This window comes from Castor canadensis, chromosome 3, assembly GCF_047511655.1.
Source record: "Castor canadensis chromosome 3, mCasCan1.hap1v2, whole genome shotgun sequence".
In the NCBI taxonomy this organism is placed as follows: Eukaryota; Metazoa; Chordata; class Mammalia; order Rodentia; family Castoridae; genus Castor; species Castor canadensis.
This window is the reverse complement of record NC_133388.1, coordinates 166,499,344-166,520,547: the sequence shown is the minus strand read 5'-3', so window position 1 is coordinate 166,520,547 and position 21,204 is coordinate 166,499,344. Positions and strand designations below refer to the sequence as shown.

The window sequence follows — 21,204 nt, the reverse complement described above, 5'->3', positions numbered from 1 at the left end:
AAACCCTAGCTCTCTTACTGGTTATAGTACCATTTCCACATGTCTCTAATTCTTCATTTGTAAAATAAAGATGATAAAGTCATACTTCATAGGGATGTTAGAATTAAATAAGTTAACTATTTTAAGTGTTCAGAACAGTGCTTAGTTTGAAGAATTAACTGAAGTATTTTTAAATCATTATTATAATTATCTCAAGCTGAACTCACTCAATTTTTATATTTACCTTACCACTTCTTAAAATTCTGCAGGTGAATTAATTCTTGCATAAATGTAATTCATTACACAAGAGCTTTTCTCATGTGTTTTCATATGTGAAAGGTTAAATACCAAAAAAGGAAAAATAAATCTCTCGTTTTATACATAAGGGTCTAAGTGAAACAAAAAAGGGTGACAAAAACCAATGAGTTACTGGATAATAAAATAATGTTGCTATTTAATTATTTGTCTTTTAATCTGATTAAGCCTAAATCCTTATTATAAAATGGGCTTACAACTTTTAAGCAAATTACAACTTATTGATAGACATTAAAAAAGGTAAGGAACGGTACAGGAATATATCAAATATATGAATAGCTTCATGTAAATGAATGATTGGAGATTGAAGTATAAATTGTTTTTCAGAATAAACTTTAAAACAACCTAAAGATTAAAAACACAAAAGAAGATAAAGTTAAGACTGCTTTAATGATATGGGTCTCAATGAAGCTAAATGATTGAACTTCATTCCCTACATTTCATTTGGGGCATATTCTACCTATTATTTACTATTGTCTTTGATACTTGTTAATTCATTTATAAAATGGAAATAATCTGTCTCTGGTTAATACACAAAGTTACTACAACGTCAAGTGTGACACACTATACACACCAGCATTTAGAAAACTGTCAATATTTACAGAAATATGACCATATTACTAGTTTATCACTGTATCTCTCTCTATATATACTACTAATCTGTTCAATGGAAGACATAAAGAATTCTAAAAAACTACAAAATACAAAGTCTAAAAGCATCAAATTTCACTTGTTCTAAAACACTGGTTATCCTCCCATAAGAAACATTTTCTATTTTTGGTTTTAATGCAGAAGAGCTTTTGTCAGGCAAAACCTTACACAGGGAAGGAATCTCAATTTATAAGCAAGTAAAAGAACTACTATCCTTTTTTCAACTCGTTTTTCGTAAGCCTTTTCCCTGCCCTAAGATTCCTAGGATATCCACTTTAAAAGCAAGGAAAACAGCTAGAAAACTAGGAATTTCGCTTATTTATATTCATCAGGATAAAATTCATCGCACCATTTTAGAAAATCTTCACAGGCATCTCAGTGAAGCCAAAAATGTGCTAAATATCTCTGTAACTAAGACACTTTGCTTCAGTTTACTGACCACAGTGCCCACTTTCCTCATTCTTAAAATGGAAGTAATACTACTGTACAAGTTATTGTGAGTGCTAAATGAAATTATGTGTGTGTCTGTGTATGCACTGCTATGTATTATGGGTAGAGCTAATGACCAGTGAGAAACATAAATGCTCAGGAAAAAGGATAAAACATCACAGCCTCCTGTAAGAATGAACAGGAATTGGTGAGTATACTAAGTACATGATACACATTGTACTGATCTGTAAAATTCAAAATAGCCAAGCTTATTTTGCCTTTATTTATAATAAATTAAACTATATTGAAGTCTTAGCAAGTTAATGATAAATATTTATTCAACATGTAAGTCAAAAATATTATTATGTTCTTGGTTAAAAAGTTAAAAAAAACCCTGTGCTAAATAATTAATTTAATAAATCTGATCACAAACACTAATTCAGTCATTTCAGGTATATGCACACCTCTGTGTTGGTGCAACATATAAAGAAAAATTTAAAATTATAATTAAAAATAACATCAGTTGAAATCTTTTATAAATGATGTGTTTAACATTTAACTGGACAGATAATTTGGGACATTTTCCAAAGTAACTCCTGGTTTTAAGTATATATCTGGCCTTTCTTAACTCATCTACAACTTTAGTAAAAATAAAATTAACATTCTGAAGTAAAAATATGGTACTGAATTACCACAGAAAGAAAAATTGGCAACACATTTTATAACAAATAAGGCAGACATACTTATATTGAAAAATAACTAGAATTTTTAAATAGTATAGTTGACTGAAATTTTCCTTCAATAGAATATTTTTAAAGTTTTGTAACAGGCAGCACTGATTAAAAACTTTGAGTATCTTCAAAAACATTTTCTCAGATTGCTGAAGAGCATTTTTTGACAGTGCTTAAATAAATGTAATAGTTTTACAGCTAGTCAATAAATATTAATTTATTCTGCTCTACTATTTTTAAGGAAGGAAATAATTTTGAATATTTTCTTACAAAATTAAGCTTAAATAAAAGCATTAAGGCAGCAATTAAGACTTGGTATCTCCTTGCGAGAGGAAGAAGATGAAAACACTTTTACAAAACAGTATGACAGTCTCTTACTAATTACCCTTTTGGAAGATACTGAGAACTATCAGAAATAAAGATATTTCTGTTAATTAATTAAAGACATTTTCTGCAATCATACAATTCTGTATTATAAAAGTTCACTATGCTTATACTTTGAGACTATATAATTTTATAAAATGTCACCATAAAAAGACTAGTACATACAGAAACTGAAATAACTAAAATTTACCAGAGTGTGTTTATGATTAATTGGTTGATATCTTCTCCCTTTTTTCCCATACCAGAGACGAGACATCTCCTTTCCAGGGCAAATTAAGTTACATCAAATCACGTAGGAGCTGTTTTCAAAAGCATTCTTTCTCTGTCAAAGATAAATTTCCAGCACCAGAGCCCTACTACAGTGACAAAACATTTTGCTAGAGACAAAGATTTGATTGACATGATAGAGAGCTAATCACTAAGTGGTAGCCATTGCAAAGATAGTCCTGAGTGGAGACTGTTAAGCTGGGGAGGGAAGAGAGGATTTCCCATGCTTAAGTTTGGTTGCACTGCACCCAAATGTGCAAAGAAAGGCTTCAAAAGTTTAAAGACACAGAGCATGTATTTCCAAACACAGCATACTAACAAATGTACTAAAAATATCTTGGTTACAAAAAACAGAAGCACGATTTCCAGATTCTCTCTCAAATTACACAAATGATTTCAGTTAACATTTTATTCATAAGTTCTTAAGTCATACAATTGTATTTTATTTATAGCTATGAATTATATACAATTTCATCCTTTATGTGACTATTTTCAACGGTAAGATGTCCATTTTAATCTACATTTTTTAGAATATAATTTATTGAAAGGGCACATATTTAATATGCTATATATGTTATACTTCACTAAGAATGGTATACTGAATATAATTAAATAAGTGAACTTATTTAATTTTTAAAATTTCCTTAAAGGGGGGAAGGAGAGCAGTGGAGGGGGTGAATTCAAATATGATATATCTGACACACTATAAGAACCTTTGTAAATGTAAATGTCACAATGTACCCCCATCCAGCACAATAAAGGAAAAAAAATTTCCTTGATAAGTGAATTTTTAAAAGATTAAATATAAACTATAAACTATAAATATTTGAACTATATGTAAACTAAAATTGTTTGGAGCTCAAGTTTAACTATGATGTCAATGTTGTAATATTCCTTCTATTTTGAGGTAAACCTGCCCCTCCCCTTTTAACCCACTGTTTGTATACACAAAAGCCTTATCTTTGCATACACACTACTTTTCTAAGTCTTACAATAGGCACCTATCTACACTTCCACAACTGCTTCTTCCACAGTTCAGCTGCACAGGGCACAACATACCTTACAGTGCATACTGTCCCTCCCCACATACCAGTCATCCTATTACTCTCAACCAACCTTACTACCTGAAGACCCTTCCCCAGTCCCTCACAGGCACACCACCACCATCTCTACCCAGTCCTTAGAACCCCTTAAACACACAGTGCGTTGTGCTCACATCCCATCCTCTCACCACAAACTCCCTATAAATACAACCAGCAGCAATAATAATTTGAGGGGTATGCCATTTAACAAACCTGTCAAAGCTGGCAGAGTGGCTCAAGTGGTAGAGAGCCTTGCCTCACAAGTGTGAGACCCTGAGTTCAAACCCCAGTAAGGCCAAACAGAAGAAAAAAAAAGAGAGAGAGAGAGAGAGAGAGACCTAAAAACTTGTCATAACTTCTAGCCAAATTTTTAAATGAAAAATGTAACTATGTGTCCCAAAATGAAGTATAACATATTAAAAATATATAAAATACCAAGCATAGCATAATCTAGTCTGCTGATCACCTAGTCAACACACAACTCTTAGAAATGTGGTCTCTGGTAGTGACTTTAGACAAAAAACTGCCTTCATTTTTTGCACAAAAATCAATTCTATGTGAATTTTGCTGATTAAGCTAAAAGATTAGGAATGTTTTTTGTTATTTGATATAATGACTCAATTTTAATTTTGGTATTAGATGTGTCTTAATAACAATAATAAACAACATGTTATTAGAGAGAACACTGAAATACTACCTGGCAGTTTAGGAAATAAGATAGTAATCAAACAACTGAAGCCCTTCAAATGGTGCTTCTTAGAAGTTGCAGCAAGAGGTTGTATTCTGTGGGGCACTTAATGAAATGGCCATGGGAACAACTCTACTCAATGACAAGTATGCAAAAGGAACTAAGTTCACAAGATAATCACACCTAGTAGTAAAAACCCGAACCTAATAATGACATAACACATTTTTTTTTCTTTTCTTTTTTTGGGTGGGGGGAGTACTGGGGCTTAAACTCAGGACCATGTACTTGTCAGGCTAGTGTGATACCACCTGAACCATGCCTCCAGCCATTTTTGTGTTAGATTACTTTTCACAAGTATCTCACTTTTTGTTGGGGCTGGCCTTGGAATTGTGGTTCTCATACCTATAACTAGCTACCTGGTTACCATACTCAGCTTGTTTGGTGAGGTGGGGGTCTTGCTAACGTATTGCCCAGGATATCCTTGAATCATGATCCTTTCTATCTCCACCTCTTAAGTAGCTGGGATTACAGGTGTGAGTCACTCTGCCCAGCAGGTGTAACAGATTTTTTGATATGAAATAACAAAGATTAGGTTAAGTACTTACATTTATAGAATTAAAATGGAGAGTACTAGAAATTGAAGTCAATCTGGGAAGACCAAATAAATATTTTTAAAAGCCATCAAAGCCAGCAGGCACATTCTAAAATGTTTTGAATAGAGGTTTATGAATAAATAGTCAACAAACTTACATTTATATTCAACTGAACTTCATGTGAATGGACTTACACAGTACACACTCTTTTTTTTGTCTGGTCTCTTTTATTTCATACATTATCTCTGAGATTCATCCATGCTGTTTTCTGTACCAGTAGATCTTTTTTTTTATATAGCTGTAGTATTTAGAATTTCATGAATATTCTAAAACGTATCCATCTATTCTCCTGCTTATGGGCATTTAGGTCATTTCCAGTTTGGAAATGATAACGAATAAAGCTGTTATGGAGACTAATAATGTTGGTTTAAGTACCAAAAGACCCCAAAATAAATGCATAATATATATTACTTTTTCCTCATTATATTGGCATTACAGTAGAAATGGGTGCTATATGTACTACACAGAATAAACTTAGACACATTCACACTCAGGATTACATTTTAAACAAGGACATGGCATGTACACATTCAATTAATGTACATGTTAATGCACACACAAAAATTCGTATCGCATAAACCACCACAAACTTCAATGAAATGGATAAAAAATTTGATGTCACTTATTATCACATTTTAGTATCTGCTCTATATTTTCTAATACATCAAAAAAGTGAATGCAGGCAACAACAACAAAAAAAGGTATTGTTGCCCTGTCAAGCCTTTAAGACAAAGCATATAAAAATGAGATAATGTAATCTTAAAATGTTTATCTACAAGGAGCTATAATAAGTTTATTAGTATTTTCTTGGGTATTTAAACAAGTCTATTAAATTTGAACACAAAATTTCCATTGCTTTAAAAAATGAACACAAGCTTACTTCCCTAACATTATTACTGCTAAATTCAAGTCAAGATAATGCTTATTAGGTCTAGAACACAGAAAGGACTGCTAATTTGCCTGGATGTATTAAATGACTGCTGTACCTCTTTCATGAAGGAGGTAAAATTAAAGTGAATCAAATTTGAACTAAGTATGTTTTGTGAAAATACAACAATATTGCATCCTTCTTTGCTATAATATTATACTGTCTTAAAGGAACTATTCTAAAGTACAAATGATAAGCCATTTTATTTCTGATGGGCTGCTTTTCTAGTATTTTAAAACAAAAGCAGAGTGACAAGTACTAAAGTTCCTACTCAGACTCACTCAGTAAACACGTATGTACACGGACTGTTAACCCGGATTTTCAAAAAACTACTTTTATGCAAAATCACTAGTAGTTTACACTACCATAAAATTACAAATTCACACAAACTAAAAAAAGAAAAGAAGAAAAAAGAAGTCTTCATATTTTTCTCCATACCTCCCATTCTCTGGCTGCTGCTTGACTGGTAGAATCTTCATTTGTTTCAGACTCCTCAATCTTTTTTACTACTATAAATCCAGATTCTCTGGTATATTCACCAGTATCTTCTGCATAGTTTTCTGGACTCCACTGAATGAAGAAGGCATACAAGTGGTTTGTCCTGTTAGAACAAGTGACTATTAGTAGATCTAGTATTATGTGCTAACAGCTAGAATTATAAAATTGTTAGTGAAATACCTTGATAAAACTCAACTGAAGATCTTTAAATATAGACAATATATGGCTTATATTAAAAAAAATAAAGCTCTCTATCAGAAAGACGTCCTGAAAAAACTACATTAAGATTTCCTTTGGTATTACTTCAGATGTTACATATAGTAATGCTTTTCCTCCTTAAAAAATACTAGTGCTAGGGAAAGGAAATTTAATCCACAACTTTGACCTCATTCACACAATGATCAAATAATTCAAATACAAGTAAATGACTATTAGTTACTTATTTTTGAAACATGGATATTCTATAGAATGTTCCCATGTTGGTAGAAATGCTATCCCAACTTCTAACTGATACTAGGGAAACATTTTGAATTTTTGGTTCAGGAACAGATGATCATAATCTGATTCCCCTTTCCACTATTTTTTAACTACGGTAAAACCAGTTGTTGTATCTCTGATAATCATTTAAATGTAAAACACACATTGTAAATACCTGTTTTATTGGCTTGAATAAGCATGAATAATTGAAGAAATTGATTATAAAACCCTCAGCTAATATGGAACAATCAATAATAATGGTTCTGGAAATTACATATCCAATTTAATGATTTAAAAAATTATCACTCATGTGATAGCCAATATTGAAAGGATGTTAAGTTTTATCTTTTAGATAATTTGTTACTTTAAGTAGCAATTTTTATAAGTTATATGTCTACTATAAAGTTCAGAATCTCCCTAATAGTATTTTGAAGTAAACATTAATCAGGGTGTAAGGACAATATTTAAAATGAAAATTTCATGAAAAATTAAAACTTAACTGAGAGTAATGACAAAAACTAAAGTTTTATATTAGTTTTAACTAAATTTTTTTATTATCATTTCAACATCACTAACAAATTTGATCATCTTGCTGTTTCAAGTATTTATGAACTATACAAATTATATCATATATTTTATTTACTATTAATAACATTTTGTTGGAGGTACACACATTGTTCTGAATTTGGGGAAAGAGGGAAAACTTTATCATTTATATCCTTGAAAGCGATAGGATTTAAACTAACACCTAAAGGCTTTCCAAGAGGTACACAGGTATTAAAGATACTTCTATGGGAATCAATTTCTACATTTTCAACTTCTGTTACTTCTTCACTCATAATAATCTAAGAACTGTAAGATATTTTGCAGATTCCCTGTTCTCTGCTTTCACTAAAGTGTGTTTTTTTAATTTGCAGAAGAACTGCATATTCTCATCTACTCATATTTTTACAGTGGCACATGCATTAAAGTATAAACAGTTCCAGCAGCCCCAAAACTGAAATTGTAAACAGCAAAAACAGTTCTTTCTTATACCAGGTTGTTTCTAATTCATTGATTTATACAGAACCGAAAGACTTTTCAATGGAGTTGTTCATGGATGACACTAAAACTAATTTTGATGAAAGATTATTAAGTAATTTTAGCACATATGTAGAAACATGTTTCTACATGTTTTCTGTATTACTGACTTTTACATAAACAAAGTTTCTCAGTACTCAATGCTGAATCATATTTTATTCTTTCAATGAACTACTGCTATTATTATGAGTGTGCTTTCTGCCAGGATGCAGTCTATGTTTAGGCAGGCTGTTAGTTTCCAAGTATGGTAAAACCTTAGATCCTTCACTGTTTTTATAACAGTTGTGGAAAGGTGAAAAATAAATATAATTTCAGTATACAACAGAAAGGCGTAAATTCATAAGTATATGTAGTTTGTTGCAAAGAATGAAAACAAGGATAAAAATAACTTACAAGATTTAATATAAGTCAGGTGCTGGTGGCTCACACCTGTAATCCTAGCTACTCAGGAGCCAGAGATCAGGAGGATCATAGTTCAAAGTCAGCCTGGGCAAATAGTTTAGACCCTATCTCAGAAAAAATACCCATCACAAAAAGGGCTGGTGGAGTGGCTTCAAAGTATAGGCCCTGAGTTCAAACTCCAGTACTGTCCCCCTCAAAAGATTCGATATGGAAATACAATGGAAAAAAACAACTTTAAAGCTCAATAATAATGATGGGATTTTAACTGTTAGAATACGTCTGAGTAGTTTTTAAGAAGATAATGAGAGGGAAAATTATTATGATGTTTAGCTTCTACAGTATATATAGTATTTAATAAGTCAATTTAACAGTTTTAACTCAAAAATGAAATTTTTATAATATAGTGACAACAGAAATTCTTTGCAACTGCTTAAACTTGTAACAAAAAAATTCTACTGGGCCCATGGTACACAAAAATAGCTTAAAGACAACCATATTCCTTTAGTAGCTAATTTAATGTCATGTACATAACAGGCATTCAATGTATTTGAGTAAATTTAAATAAAGAGATTACACATCATCTCTTGCCTTCAGGGAGGGGCCATAACCAGTTAATATTTTGATGAATCTTCATTAAGTACCTTCTTTTACTACTAAAACTTGGTAAGTGTTCACATTTTTAGCAAAAAACTACAAAGATGCAATTTAAAATGGGGTAAGTTAAAGATATAAAATAGAAGCTAACTATAGTTTCTCTTGATATCATACAAATCTTTCACCTTTCAAAATAGGAGCTAAATGATTTCAAACAACATTTAACGTTTGTATTTATTTATGTACTTTCTTACTTTTGGGACAGAACCTCACTATGCAGCCCAAGTTGGCCATGAACTCAACATCATCTTGCCTTAGTTTTCCTAGTGTTAGTATTACAGGCATATACAATTGTCCCTGCCTCACATTAACTTTTAATTGAAATTAAACATTTTAAAGTACTTTGACACTTGTATTGTGATATACAAAATAATTTTAACTCAAGGAATCTCAGTAATGTGTTCAATCTTTTATTTTTTTATAATTTTACCTTTCTTGTGGCACTGCAAACCAGTATTCATGTTTTTTATCTCTTTGTGCATACTGTTGCATTGTGGCACTTGCTTGGGATACAAATGTTTTTCTCATTGGCTTTCCAACTCTGAGACATAAGAACTTATGTAATCGATGCCTTCTCTTTTCCTTTAAAAGTACAGAACCTAGAAGTGAGATGTAATATTTACTCAATTTTTACGTATCATACTAAATAACTTAAATTATTTTAACTTCCAAATTCTAATTATAGAACAAAACCTCACATTACTTTACTCAGTGAATTCCCTGATGTAACCTGCATTTTTTTCCATGAAACAAAGCCATGGAAACAGTAAGACTAAAGAAAAAGAACTAAGTTAATGAACTGAAATTATGCCAAGGGATATTAGAAAAAATGCAAAAACTTCAGAAACATTTTAATTAAATTTCTGTTTGTATCAGCTATTCTTAATTATATATATAAATATTAAGAATTTCTGCATATTCTCTCAATCTTCAGAATGACATCTAAATAAGTTTATAAAATTTTTAAAGGCTTATTTTAACATGGTTACTACAGACAAAACCTAATGCAGTTTCTAAAGCATTTACATACATATGAAATTGTGATCAGTTTGAACAGTTAATTATGTCTGAATTATGCCTTACTCTTCCAACCAGAAATATTACTATAATGTATTCTGAGGCTATGGTTGAGTTCAGGAATCTAAACTTTAGTTTACTGAGGCAGTACAATATGGAGCAAAGTGTACTTATAAGAGATCTGCATACTAGTCATGGTGTTTTTCTGTGTAATATTGTGGTAAAGTACACAATTTGAACCCCAGCATTCACATCTGGTTTAAAGAAGGAATTTTTACAATTCTTCCAACAGTTGCATTCCAAATTTTTATAGTTATTACATGCTTTTATTATATTTAAAGACCAAAAACTTTTAGTATTTCCCTGCTATAGAGTATCAAGTTACTTAAAATTACTTAAAATAAATTTTCACTCTATAAAAACAGAAGAACCCAAATGACAAGCTTCTAAATACCTACCTAAAAACACCTACAAATTCATCTTCTTTCAGTATTTGTTTTTAATATTCTATTATTTTCCTACTCCCCACAACAACCCTACTAATATTAAAGTAAATTAAACTAAAGTATAGCAGAATCCATTATTTTATCCTTTTTAGAGGTTTCAAATAAACAAAAGATAACCATCAGACACAAAGATATTCAAGTAAGATATTCACACCAGCATAATTTACATCAAAGATGATGAAATAAATGTCAACTCTATGTATTATTAATAACAAATGAATACCTTAACAATATGGAAAAGGTTGAATACGTTATTAAGACCATTAAAAGTATGTTTGCAAAGAACTATAATGATGCTAAGAAAAAGTTTGACATAAACATTACATAAAAATGCTGAATACAGCACTATGTATGGAACAATCCTGATTTTATTTAAAAATAAATCTATGTATAGATAAATACAAATATTAAAATTATATAGATACACATGTGCATGCATGTATTCATATAAATAATGTAAATATAGACATCCTTCAAAGATCTATAAGAAAGACAAATATAACAGCAACCATCTCTAGGTGATAAATTCTAACTAATTTTTTATTTATTCATAATTGTCTAGAAATTTCTTATATTTGTAAAATGTTTCTTAATAAATGCTCCTTATCTCAGAATAAAGAAAAAATTATTATAGAAGAAATAGTCAATCTTTTATAGAACTTTATTATATGTGTTCTTTGATACTTAATGAATACAGTCCTTTATATCTTCAGAGTAGCTAAACTAGTTTTTTCAAAGAAAATTCAGAACTTTAAAAATTAATCCATATCTGTCTGAAGTGCTGGTAGAAATGTAAAACTGTGCAGCCACTATGGAAAATAGGTAGTTTCTCAAAAATTAAATACAGAGTAACCATATGATCCAGAAATTCTACTTCTGGGTGTACACCTAAAAAAACTGAAAGAAGGGATTCATACAAGTTATTTGTACAAAAAAGTTCCCAGCAGTACTATTCACAATAGCTAAAATATAGTAGATACTACCCAAGTATCCAATAACAAGTAAACGGACAGCAAAATGTGGTATAGACATACATTGAGTGCTGAAGGCACTATATGTTAAGTAAAATAAGACACAAAAAGGATTTCACTTACATGAAGTACCTAGAGTAAAGGCAGAGATAAAGAATAAAATGGTGGTGGGCAAGAGCTATGGGAAGGTGAGAATGACAATTTACTGTTTACTAAGTACAGAGTTTCAGTTTGGAAAGATGGAAGAAGTTCTGGAGATGGATGCTGGTGATGGCTGCACAACAGTATGAATGCACCTAATAGCACTGAACTGTCAAGTTGAAAATGATTAAAATTTTAATTACCACATTTAAAAAGTAACCAAAATGGTATGCTTAATTTCATATATATTTTAGCATAATAAAAATCTTGAATTAAAAAATGAAGGAAAAGCTCATATGTAAAATAGATTAAGGTAGGATTAATACTCTAAAAGAAAATAACAAATGCTTACTAACTTACCAGAGCTACAGTCTGTTTAACCCATAAGCAGAATCATGTATATTGCAAATGAGACTATAATTCTCCTAAGTAGTACCAAAAAACAAAACTGAAAGAGTGGTGTTTTTTTCCTGAGCCCATGTTTTTAAAATAAAATATTAAGTTGGATGATGGTGGAACTTCTGGATACTTAGAAGCATTCTAGCAATATTTTATATTCAGTTGTACATACATTCTAATAAAAAGATGGGCTTACAACATTGACAATTTTAAATTGTAATTAAAATATATTTATGCAATAATAAAAAACATACTAAGAACTAAAACAGAAAATGGGAGCAATCAAAGGTATTACACAGTTTGGGTGTACTTTTAAGAAGCAAACTTTAAAGAGAATGCAGAGTCGAGAAAGTTTAAACATGGCAGAAAAGATGATGAGAAAAGACTGCATACATCACCATATGTACATGTTCCCAGATCAGACAAGGACCTTGCAATAGCTTTTGAGTCAGTGAGAAGAGGGAGATAATATGCAATAAGATGAACTAACTTCATCTACTTCTTAACACTTACCATCTATATGTCCATCAGCAGTTGCAATTTTATGCTTAATTTCTTTTTGTGACACCTGTTGAATATTGTCCCTTTGCTCTTTAGTTTGCTGCATACTATGAGTTTTCCACAGTTTGCGTAGCTCTTCTACTTCTGTCTCTGAGTCTTGTTTTTGCTCCTTTCCTTGTTTGCCTTTGTTAACAGTTTGCTTTTGTTTAAATTCTGTTGTTTCTCCACAAGGTATATTTTCTTCACTCTCCTGTTGGTGGATTGAATTTTCATGATGAAAAGAATCCTGTTCTGCATTACCTTTTGTACTTGTGCTTTGTTTTTTAGGGTCTGATACTTCTTGAAGGTTATCTGTAACGTGATCTCCTTCCTTACTGGCCATTTCAAGATTACCTAAATCAGTTTCATGAGCTAAAGCCCCACCTTCATTTGCTGAATGTCCAGTATTGGATTTTACGTGACCAGGAGTACTAGCAGACACTGATGTGCCTGTCCAGCATTCTACCTCAGTCTGATTGACAGTTTGCACAGATTCTGAAGATGCACCAGATGATTTATGTCGTCGCAGCTCATCTGAGGAGATAAGCTCCTCTCTGATAGGAGAGAGCTCTGATTCTGTGAACACATCTTCAGAAAGAGACTCCTCAGTGCTTCTTGGAGCAGTGCTGGCACTATCATTACCTGCATCACGGGTTCTGGAGTCTATTTCCTCAGTATTAATTCCTGTCATTTTCCTTGAATGGCAGAAGTCCCTTGTTGATAACTGATCTATTTCTCTGTCATTAAACAAAATTAAAAATTATTAGACTTTAAAAACCACAGTATTTTATTTTCCACAAGTAATTATGTCAAACTTTTGTAACAAATGCTTAATATTTGGGAAACACCAATGTAAGACTTGGAGATTATCTAGTTGAAGAAATCTGATGACATAAATTGTGAATGAAACTATAATTTTAAACTAAAATGTACTCATTGATGGAATATAGAAAATTCAGAAAAGTTTTCCATGAGAAATTTAAATCTCTTAATAAAGAATACACTGATTTATCACCCGTGTATTCACCATGCTTATTAAACTAAAATATATAGTTTGATGCAAGCCTAAAAACGAACCTGAATAGAACTGAGGCAAAAATATTTCAAGGGAATGTTTAAGATAACAAGTCTTAATAGCAGCTCTAAGAGAACTTGCTCAGAAAAAGAATTTAGATGTTAGATAAGTGAATGGTTCACAACTGGATCTAGATTTTCAACTTTAATGAAAAGTTGTTTAATTTTTAGGTAAGCTATAATATTCAAAAATGATAGTTTAAGTTCTGGAAAGAAGTAACATAAACATCAATCTCATGAAATATGTCAGTCATTTAGAATGATGGTTATAAGTACTGTGTGATAAATCAAATTCTTAGTGGAAAGAATTAATATTTATACACATACAGTAAAATGTAAAAATGAAAAGACTGGAAAGAGTAAGTAAACAAAGTGACTTTCTGTGGATGGTAAATCTAGATAGCTCTTTTTCTCTTATTTGACTTTCTTGTATTTTTCAAATTTTCTTTAATAAGAATGCATACATTTTATAACTATGATATAAAATTTATTCATTTAAAATATTTAATTAAAGTCTAGTTCATATGTCTGCCACCTTTGTATTGGATTCATTTTTAGGAAACAAGCATCTGTTATTTCATATACAATAGTGTCATCTACTGGTAACTCACTCAAATTACATTCATACTCAAAAGTTTGGAGAAACTGTATCTGTATAGTTAGTAGAATTATAAGACTCTTCGGTAAGAGATAAAGATAACAAACCTAACAGGATACATATTTGGGAAGTGCTATACCGTTCTTCAGAGTTAGAATGCTGAAAGGTTCACAATCAAGCTAATGATGCTGCTACACTTCCATATAATTCTAGATAGTACCTCTGGAATCAATTTTCTAAGCAGTATAAAAGGAAAACTGATCAAATCTTTTGCCTCACTTTTACTACAAATGATATAACTCTGGAAAACTACCTGCTTTATCTCAGTTGGCATCAGTATTGTTTTTAATTACTCTTGCCTCAATATTTAAGGATATGTCTTTTTGGAGTAATTAAAATACATTATCTTTCCAGGTAATACTCTAGATGATAAAATAACAATCTGAAAGGCAAGGAACACCAGAACAATTTTGTACAATCGTCAGATTGCTCAGAATGATAATCCCCAAGTATCATAGCACAAATGGAGAAGTAGGGCAACAGAACTCACCAAGTATTTTTATATACATATTATAACCTTCCTCTTTCTCCTTCAGTCTAATCTTTCACTCTTTGACCTGTGTCTCATCATTTTGCCTACCCTTAATAATCCTTTTGGATGATTATTTGTACATATAACTTACAGTGGAGGACAATGATAGCTTCTAGGAATTATCTGTTTCTAAACATTAGTCTACCAGGTGAAAATAGTATCTATTGTTTGGAAGATATAGTGGAGACTTTTCCAATAGGGGATTTTATCATAGGTATCCTAACCACTGATGCAATCTTGCTCAGAGACAAAAATAATTTGCTTCTTTCTCCTTTGTAAATTATCTTGCCCAAGGATTAGTTTTAACATAGCCAGAATCACCCCGGTCTGTTACAGGAATGTAAACAGTATCAATTAAAGTGAACTAAATGTTTAAACTGTTGCCAAACTCATGTGTGGAGGGGCAGGGATATTTTTTTCTATTACATATTCCTTTCCTCTGCAATTCTTCATTTCTTTGTTTACTACATTTTTTTAAATTTTATTTTTCATTCTTTCTTTTTCTCTTTGGTCACTAATTTGGTCAAGTATATCACTTTCAAAGGCTGTGCCTAACTTGTAGTCTCATAGCAATGTTACCACATCACACAAATTCCTGATCACTATATTGCAAGGTTAATTCTTTGTATTAGTATTTATACTAATTTATAGGTTAATTTATATAATTATAATTTACAGGTTTCCTCCCTCATATTTTATACTGTTCTAGGGGAGAAGAATGCAAACATGTAAATCAAATAAAAAATGAAGGTGCTCTAGCTATAGCAGTGTCAGGTCATTTCTCATAGGGCCTCTCCCAAATCTCACCTCACCCTTCAGGCACTTTTGTGGAAAATTTGAAAACTATTTTTGATAATGATTACTCATTAAGGCAAGTCAGAATTCTCAATGTTGGGAAACACTGAACTAAATGACAACTACAGGCTACTTTTCAAATATCTGATTCTCTGATGAAATATACAAATGAAAAGATAAAATAATTCCTAACCATTCTAGGTGCAATAAGAATAATCTTCAATAGTGCATGCATTTTGCTTTATTGTTCATTAAATGAAAAGTAGTTTTAATAAAACTAATAAAAATAAGAGGATTAGATGAGGGCCAACTATCTATCTACATGGAAAAAATGCAAAGGAACATAAATACCACTCTTACATGGGTAAGGATTCCTTTATTTTGCTATCCAAAACTTCTTTGTACATTGCAGCTGACATCACCTCTTCCATTGGACACATGATGCCATATTCCTCACAGCCATTCTCTTGAACCAAAGGGTCAGTTTTATGTGGATCAAACATTATATTATTTGGTGTAACTAGCAGCACACCACTGACTGTGCCCTAAGATGAGAAAAGAAAATAATATTTAATCTTCAAAGTTCATAATTTCAAAAAGGATTCTGGCTAATTTTACTAATTTTCTTACTATGTTAGGCCTTCTACTTTATTATATGTAGTATATTTAAGAACTATAGCATTCTCATGAAAACATGCCTTCCCAGTAAATTCTCTTCTTTACCAGGGGCCCAATGCAAGAATATCATACTCCACCTAAAACAATCAGATAAAGAATTAAAATTTACAAATTCAGTAAAATAATGTGTTATATCATGAAGAAAACTTCTGTAACGTAAGCCGGGATTGTAAAGTCCTTCATGAGACGATCAATGTTTTATTTAATTTACATACTGCTTTCTGTGTTTTTCCCTCACTACAGGTTTTACATAGTTTTTAGTGTAGACTCCATTGAGTTATACACTGCCCACTTTAAAGGAAAAAGAATATAAAAATTTCTATTTTGACTTTGTTTTCTGAATCTTTTATTTATGTATTTTTTCTCTTTGACTTACTTTTTTTTTTTTTAGGTATTGGGGTCAGGGCCTAATACTTGCTAGGCAGGTGAGTCATACCTCCAGCCCAAAGTTCTTTAAAATATTTTAAAAAATAATCACTGTTTTTCTTGATTCTGTTACTATCCAGCTATGTGACCTTGGGCAAGCAAAGCTATTGGGGTGATTTCATCCTCTATAAAGTTGGGTAAATTACATGACCTCTAAAGTATAAACGAAAGTAATTATTTTGAATTTCACCATGAAAAGGTATGAAATTTTAGACATGTTTACATGGTGATACAAATGTCAAGAGTCCACACTCTTTTTTATAAATTAAGGTTTATAGATGGTTGATCCCACTGATATTAATCATGAATATTAATATTTATTGAGTATTCATGTGTAACTTCATACACATTATTCACATGATATTCACAATCACAGCTCTGAGAGGAGTAAAATCATTTCTACTTCATAGATGGAAAAAAACCTAGGGCAGAGAGAGGCCAAGCAATTTGTCCTAAGCCACCAAACAGTACTCAAAATCTGGGTGGTCTGTCATAAACTATAGTCACTCTAAACCAAGTATGAAACATTCCTTGCTCCCATTTTTTAACTTTCATTCCACTATATTTTATAAGTATAAAAATGAAAAGTCAGACAGAATTCTAAAAATCCAAATAGTTACTTCAGTTATCTTGTCTATTTCCTGAAGTTACTATGGAAAGAAAAAGATAAGTTATACTTGATTTGGTATCACACCATTATTTCATGTCCACTTTCAGTTCTGTCAACTAACTTGGCATAACTTTAAGAGCTTAAAACTTCAGTTATGACAGACATTACCCTTTAAACATGACCAAGTAAAAAAAAATTTTAAAGACAATCCTACTGAATCTAAGAATAGGCAAAAAAAAGCTACTACAGATGAAGCATGTTTATCATTCTCAGTAAATGCATGTAATATTGGAGAAAAGAATATGTGTGTGTGTACATTTTAGTAAGGGAAAGGGAATCAATCTGAAACTCTGAGTGGCACTTCTGGTTCAGGCCATAGGCCATCTAAGTAAGGGTAACTTTATGTAAACCAAAGTCTACTTAACTTCTGATTAATATTTTAATCGGATTTATATATACTGATTTATATTCATGGGGCATATGCAAACTGAAATCAACGAGAAATAGTAAAGTATTGATAGGCAGCAGTTAGATATAGCGGTGGCCATAAGAGGAAAAAAGGAAAAATTATAATTCAGCTTCCCAACTCCATTAATCTCTATTTAAGATCAAGCAGCCAGAACCCAGGGGACATCACAGGATGCTTTGAAACTTAATTCACTCTTCACCCGAGAGTAATCCACACCCTCAACATTAAGACCGCAGAGCTAGACAAAGCAAAGGTTAGGAATTTCAAACAGAAATTCTCTATCAATTAGAGCAAGAACTCGTAGATTATTTAATGTCTTTCTTAACAAGACAATGATCCACATCCAGGAAATCATCCTAGGAGCCAAAATGACCCTCCCTATTTAAACGCCATCTCAGCCACTCAGACCCATTGCCTCTGATCATGTGTATTCCCCAGCTCTCCACTGTAAGACTAAGAGATGAGAATCACTATTTTTAGTTCTTATTCCCATTTCCTGTGTGGGGAGCAGGAAATGTCTCTCTTTCTCTACCCCTTGACCCCGTTTGCTCTCACTCTAGAGACAACCTGCTTTTAGTCTGTTGAAGCGTATTGCTTTTCTAATAAACTTTATTATTACTAAATCTTTGCATCTTGCTTGAGTTCTCCTGCAGGACGCAAGAACTGAACTAAGTTTCAAGGCCGTTTTTCCAGTAACAGTATATTATAGGGAACATGTACATAATCAGGAATAACCCAAGAAAAAGATAATCAAGACTAGAATATATACAACGTAAAATAACCTTAAAAGTTCCTTTTGTACCTTTTTCTCTCTTACCTTCTGTAAACTTATTTGAGAGATGAAAGCAATTAGCTAGAAAGCAAATTCTGTGTTCTCTGACAGAGTTTAGGTCACTCTTGATTTTATAAGTTTTACCTAATATATAGGTATACTAATTTTAACCCATCATTTATTAGTGTAGTATACTTTTTATCTTTCATTTTAGAATACTTCCACAAAGATAATGCTAAATACCCCGAGTAAAAGGATCATTTGAATTCCAATGTAATCATGTTTTCAATTCTCTAAAAACATTAATACCACTGAAAAGCCTCTCAAAATTGTGCTTTTACTTTTTGAATTAAAAGGGACTTGGAGTCCTAATCACCAGACTAATCAATCTGCGATTACTTTCTAGGAATCCACCAGTATGTAGTATTACTAAAAGGAAGCACAGATGATTTTGAATTCTTCAAGCTTCTTTCCCCTCTGCTTCACAATCAAGGATTTCATATAGCTGGGACTTTCTGAGGCAATCTGTTACATATTATTTTTAATAAATCAAGAGTTGGCCATGAGAAACATTTCCTCAACATAAAAATTCATGAAAACTTCTTAAGTAACACCACAAATTCATTTGACTAAGATGAAGTCTAAAATCATAAATTCACACTAATGCATCTGCTTTTTGTAATTTTTAAATACTGTTACATAAGTGAGAATGATATATTTAAAGATAAATATAAATTATAAAGAAGGTAATAATTAATGAAAGTATCATAGCTGATAAATTCCAAAAGAGATAAATTAACATTCCAAAAATCTCAATGCAAAAGAAGGCAGAAAAAGACAGATGGAACAAATAAAAAACAAATGTCAAGATGATAAATTTAAAGCCCAATCATATCAAGAATCACACTGAAGGGCTCAAGGGGTACAGCACCTGCCTAGCAAGTGTGAAGGCCTGGGTTCAAATCTCAGTATTACCAAAATAAATAAATAAATAAATAAAAGAATCACACTAAATTAAAAGGCAGAGATTATATAGGGGAAACAAGATCCAACTACAGACTATGTACAAGAACCCCCCTTTAAAACACAGGCTAAAAGTAAAAAGTAGAAAAAGGTAAAACATGTTAACTTTTCTTGAAAGGAAGCAGAAGTATTTCTCATAGTACTCAACACAGCAAATTTCATAGCAAAGATTATCAAGAGGGTCTTTCATAATAATAAAATCAATTCTTAAGAATCCTAAACATTTCCCCACCTAATAACTATTTCAAAATGCATGAAATATAAACAGAACTGAAAGGAGAAAACAGATGAATCCACAATCCTGTGAGATATTTCTACATCCTTTGAAACAGATCAAAGGAGAAATCAAGAAAATAGAACTAAACGAAAATAAGCATAATCAAGATTTGGAGATTCAGCTAAAACAGGACTTGGGGAAATTTATAACAGAAAATGCTTGTATGTGAAATATAATTTGTGAATTATGACTTTAAAAGTACAGTCAGTATCATGTTGTAGTTATCTTCTGAGCAAAACCTGGTGTTTATTTTCTAATTCTGTGTTATTTTACAATTATTTCCCTCGTAAACTGGAAGTTTTTTGCTCAGAAAAGCAACCAGATATGGCAAATAAAACAGATTCAAACTAGGTTTGAATTCTGGCCTTAATAGAAAAATCTTGGACATATTAGCCTTTCATGCATTTTTTTTTACTGTGAAGAAAGAGTAGAAATACATTTCTGTAATCACATGATTATTTTAATTGTTAAATTAATATACCACAAATAGCATATAGTAGATATTCGAAAAATACTAGCTATCTCTTTCTTTTTATGTGTTATACTAGGTAGGTAAAAGCATATTAAACAGTACCCAGTAATGATCCTTTTTATATACTTTGTGAAATATTCCAGTAACAGCAAATTAGCTGTCCCTTATTGTATTAAATTTATTTATACCCTATTGCCTTTAATAATTGAAACATAACGCCAGATTCTGACGGATGAGCAAGGTCCATACAACTCAGATAGTTATCACCAATACCTTAACAGAATATTTAGGATTTACTGATGTTGACAACTTTAAACATGAATGCCAAATTGTCGTATTTTAGTAATAAATAAGGCCTGATTCAAAGTTTTTTCTAAAGCAGCACTCATTACCTTGCCATTGGTGATATATTTACAATTAATTTTAAGAAATTTCTCAGTAAATGCTTCTTCTTCCTCAGAAGTTGAATATACAACTCTTGCAGGTCGAATACCAGTAAAAGTAGACAAGGGAGTTGCTTCTTTTGGGTGGACTACATCAGGATTCTAAAAAAGAAAAGTACTTTAGAAAAACAGACAAAATAAACAAAACCAAATGACTAGCTTTTCCCAAAGCACTGCTTCTTC

General features: G+C 31.5%; 1 protein-coding gene across 12 annotated transcripts in view; it reads right to left on the bottom strand.

Annotated features, from left to right (window-relative positions):
- Oxr1 (oxidation resistance 1) overlaps positions 1–21,204 on the bottom strand; it is a 365,513-nt gene that overhangs the window by 23,992 nt on the left and 320,317 nt on the right. For all 12 annotated transcript variants that reach the window (XM_074069038.1, XM_074069041.1, XM_074069039.1 and 9 more), the window contains 5 exons: positions 20,971–21,123; positions 16,212–16,396; positions 12,766–13,529; positions 9,649–9,817; positions 6,546–6,708 (listed from right to left, as the gene is read on the bottom strand). In XM_074069038.1, the coding sequence (XP_073925139.1) occupies positions 6,546–6,708; positions 9,649–9,817; positions 12,766–13,529; positions 16,212–16,396; positions 20,971–21,123 (1,434 nt within the window). The remainder of the gene's footprint in view (positions 1–6,545; positions 6,709–9,648; positions 9,818–12,765; positions 13,530–16,211; positions 16,397–20,970; positions 21,124–21,204) is intronic.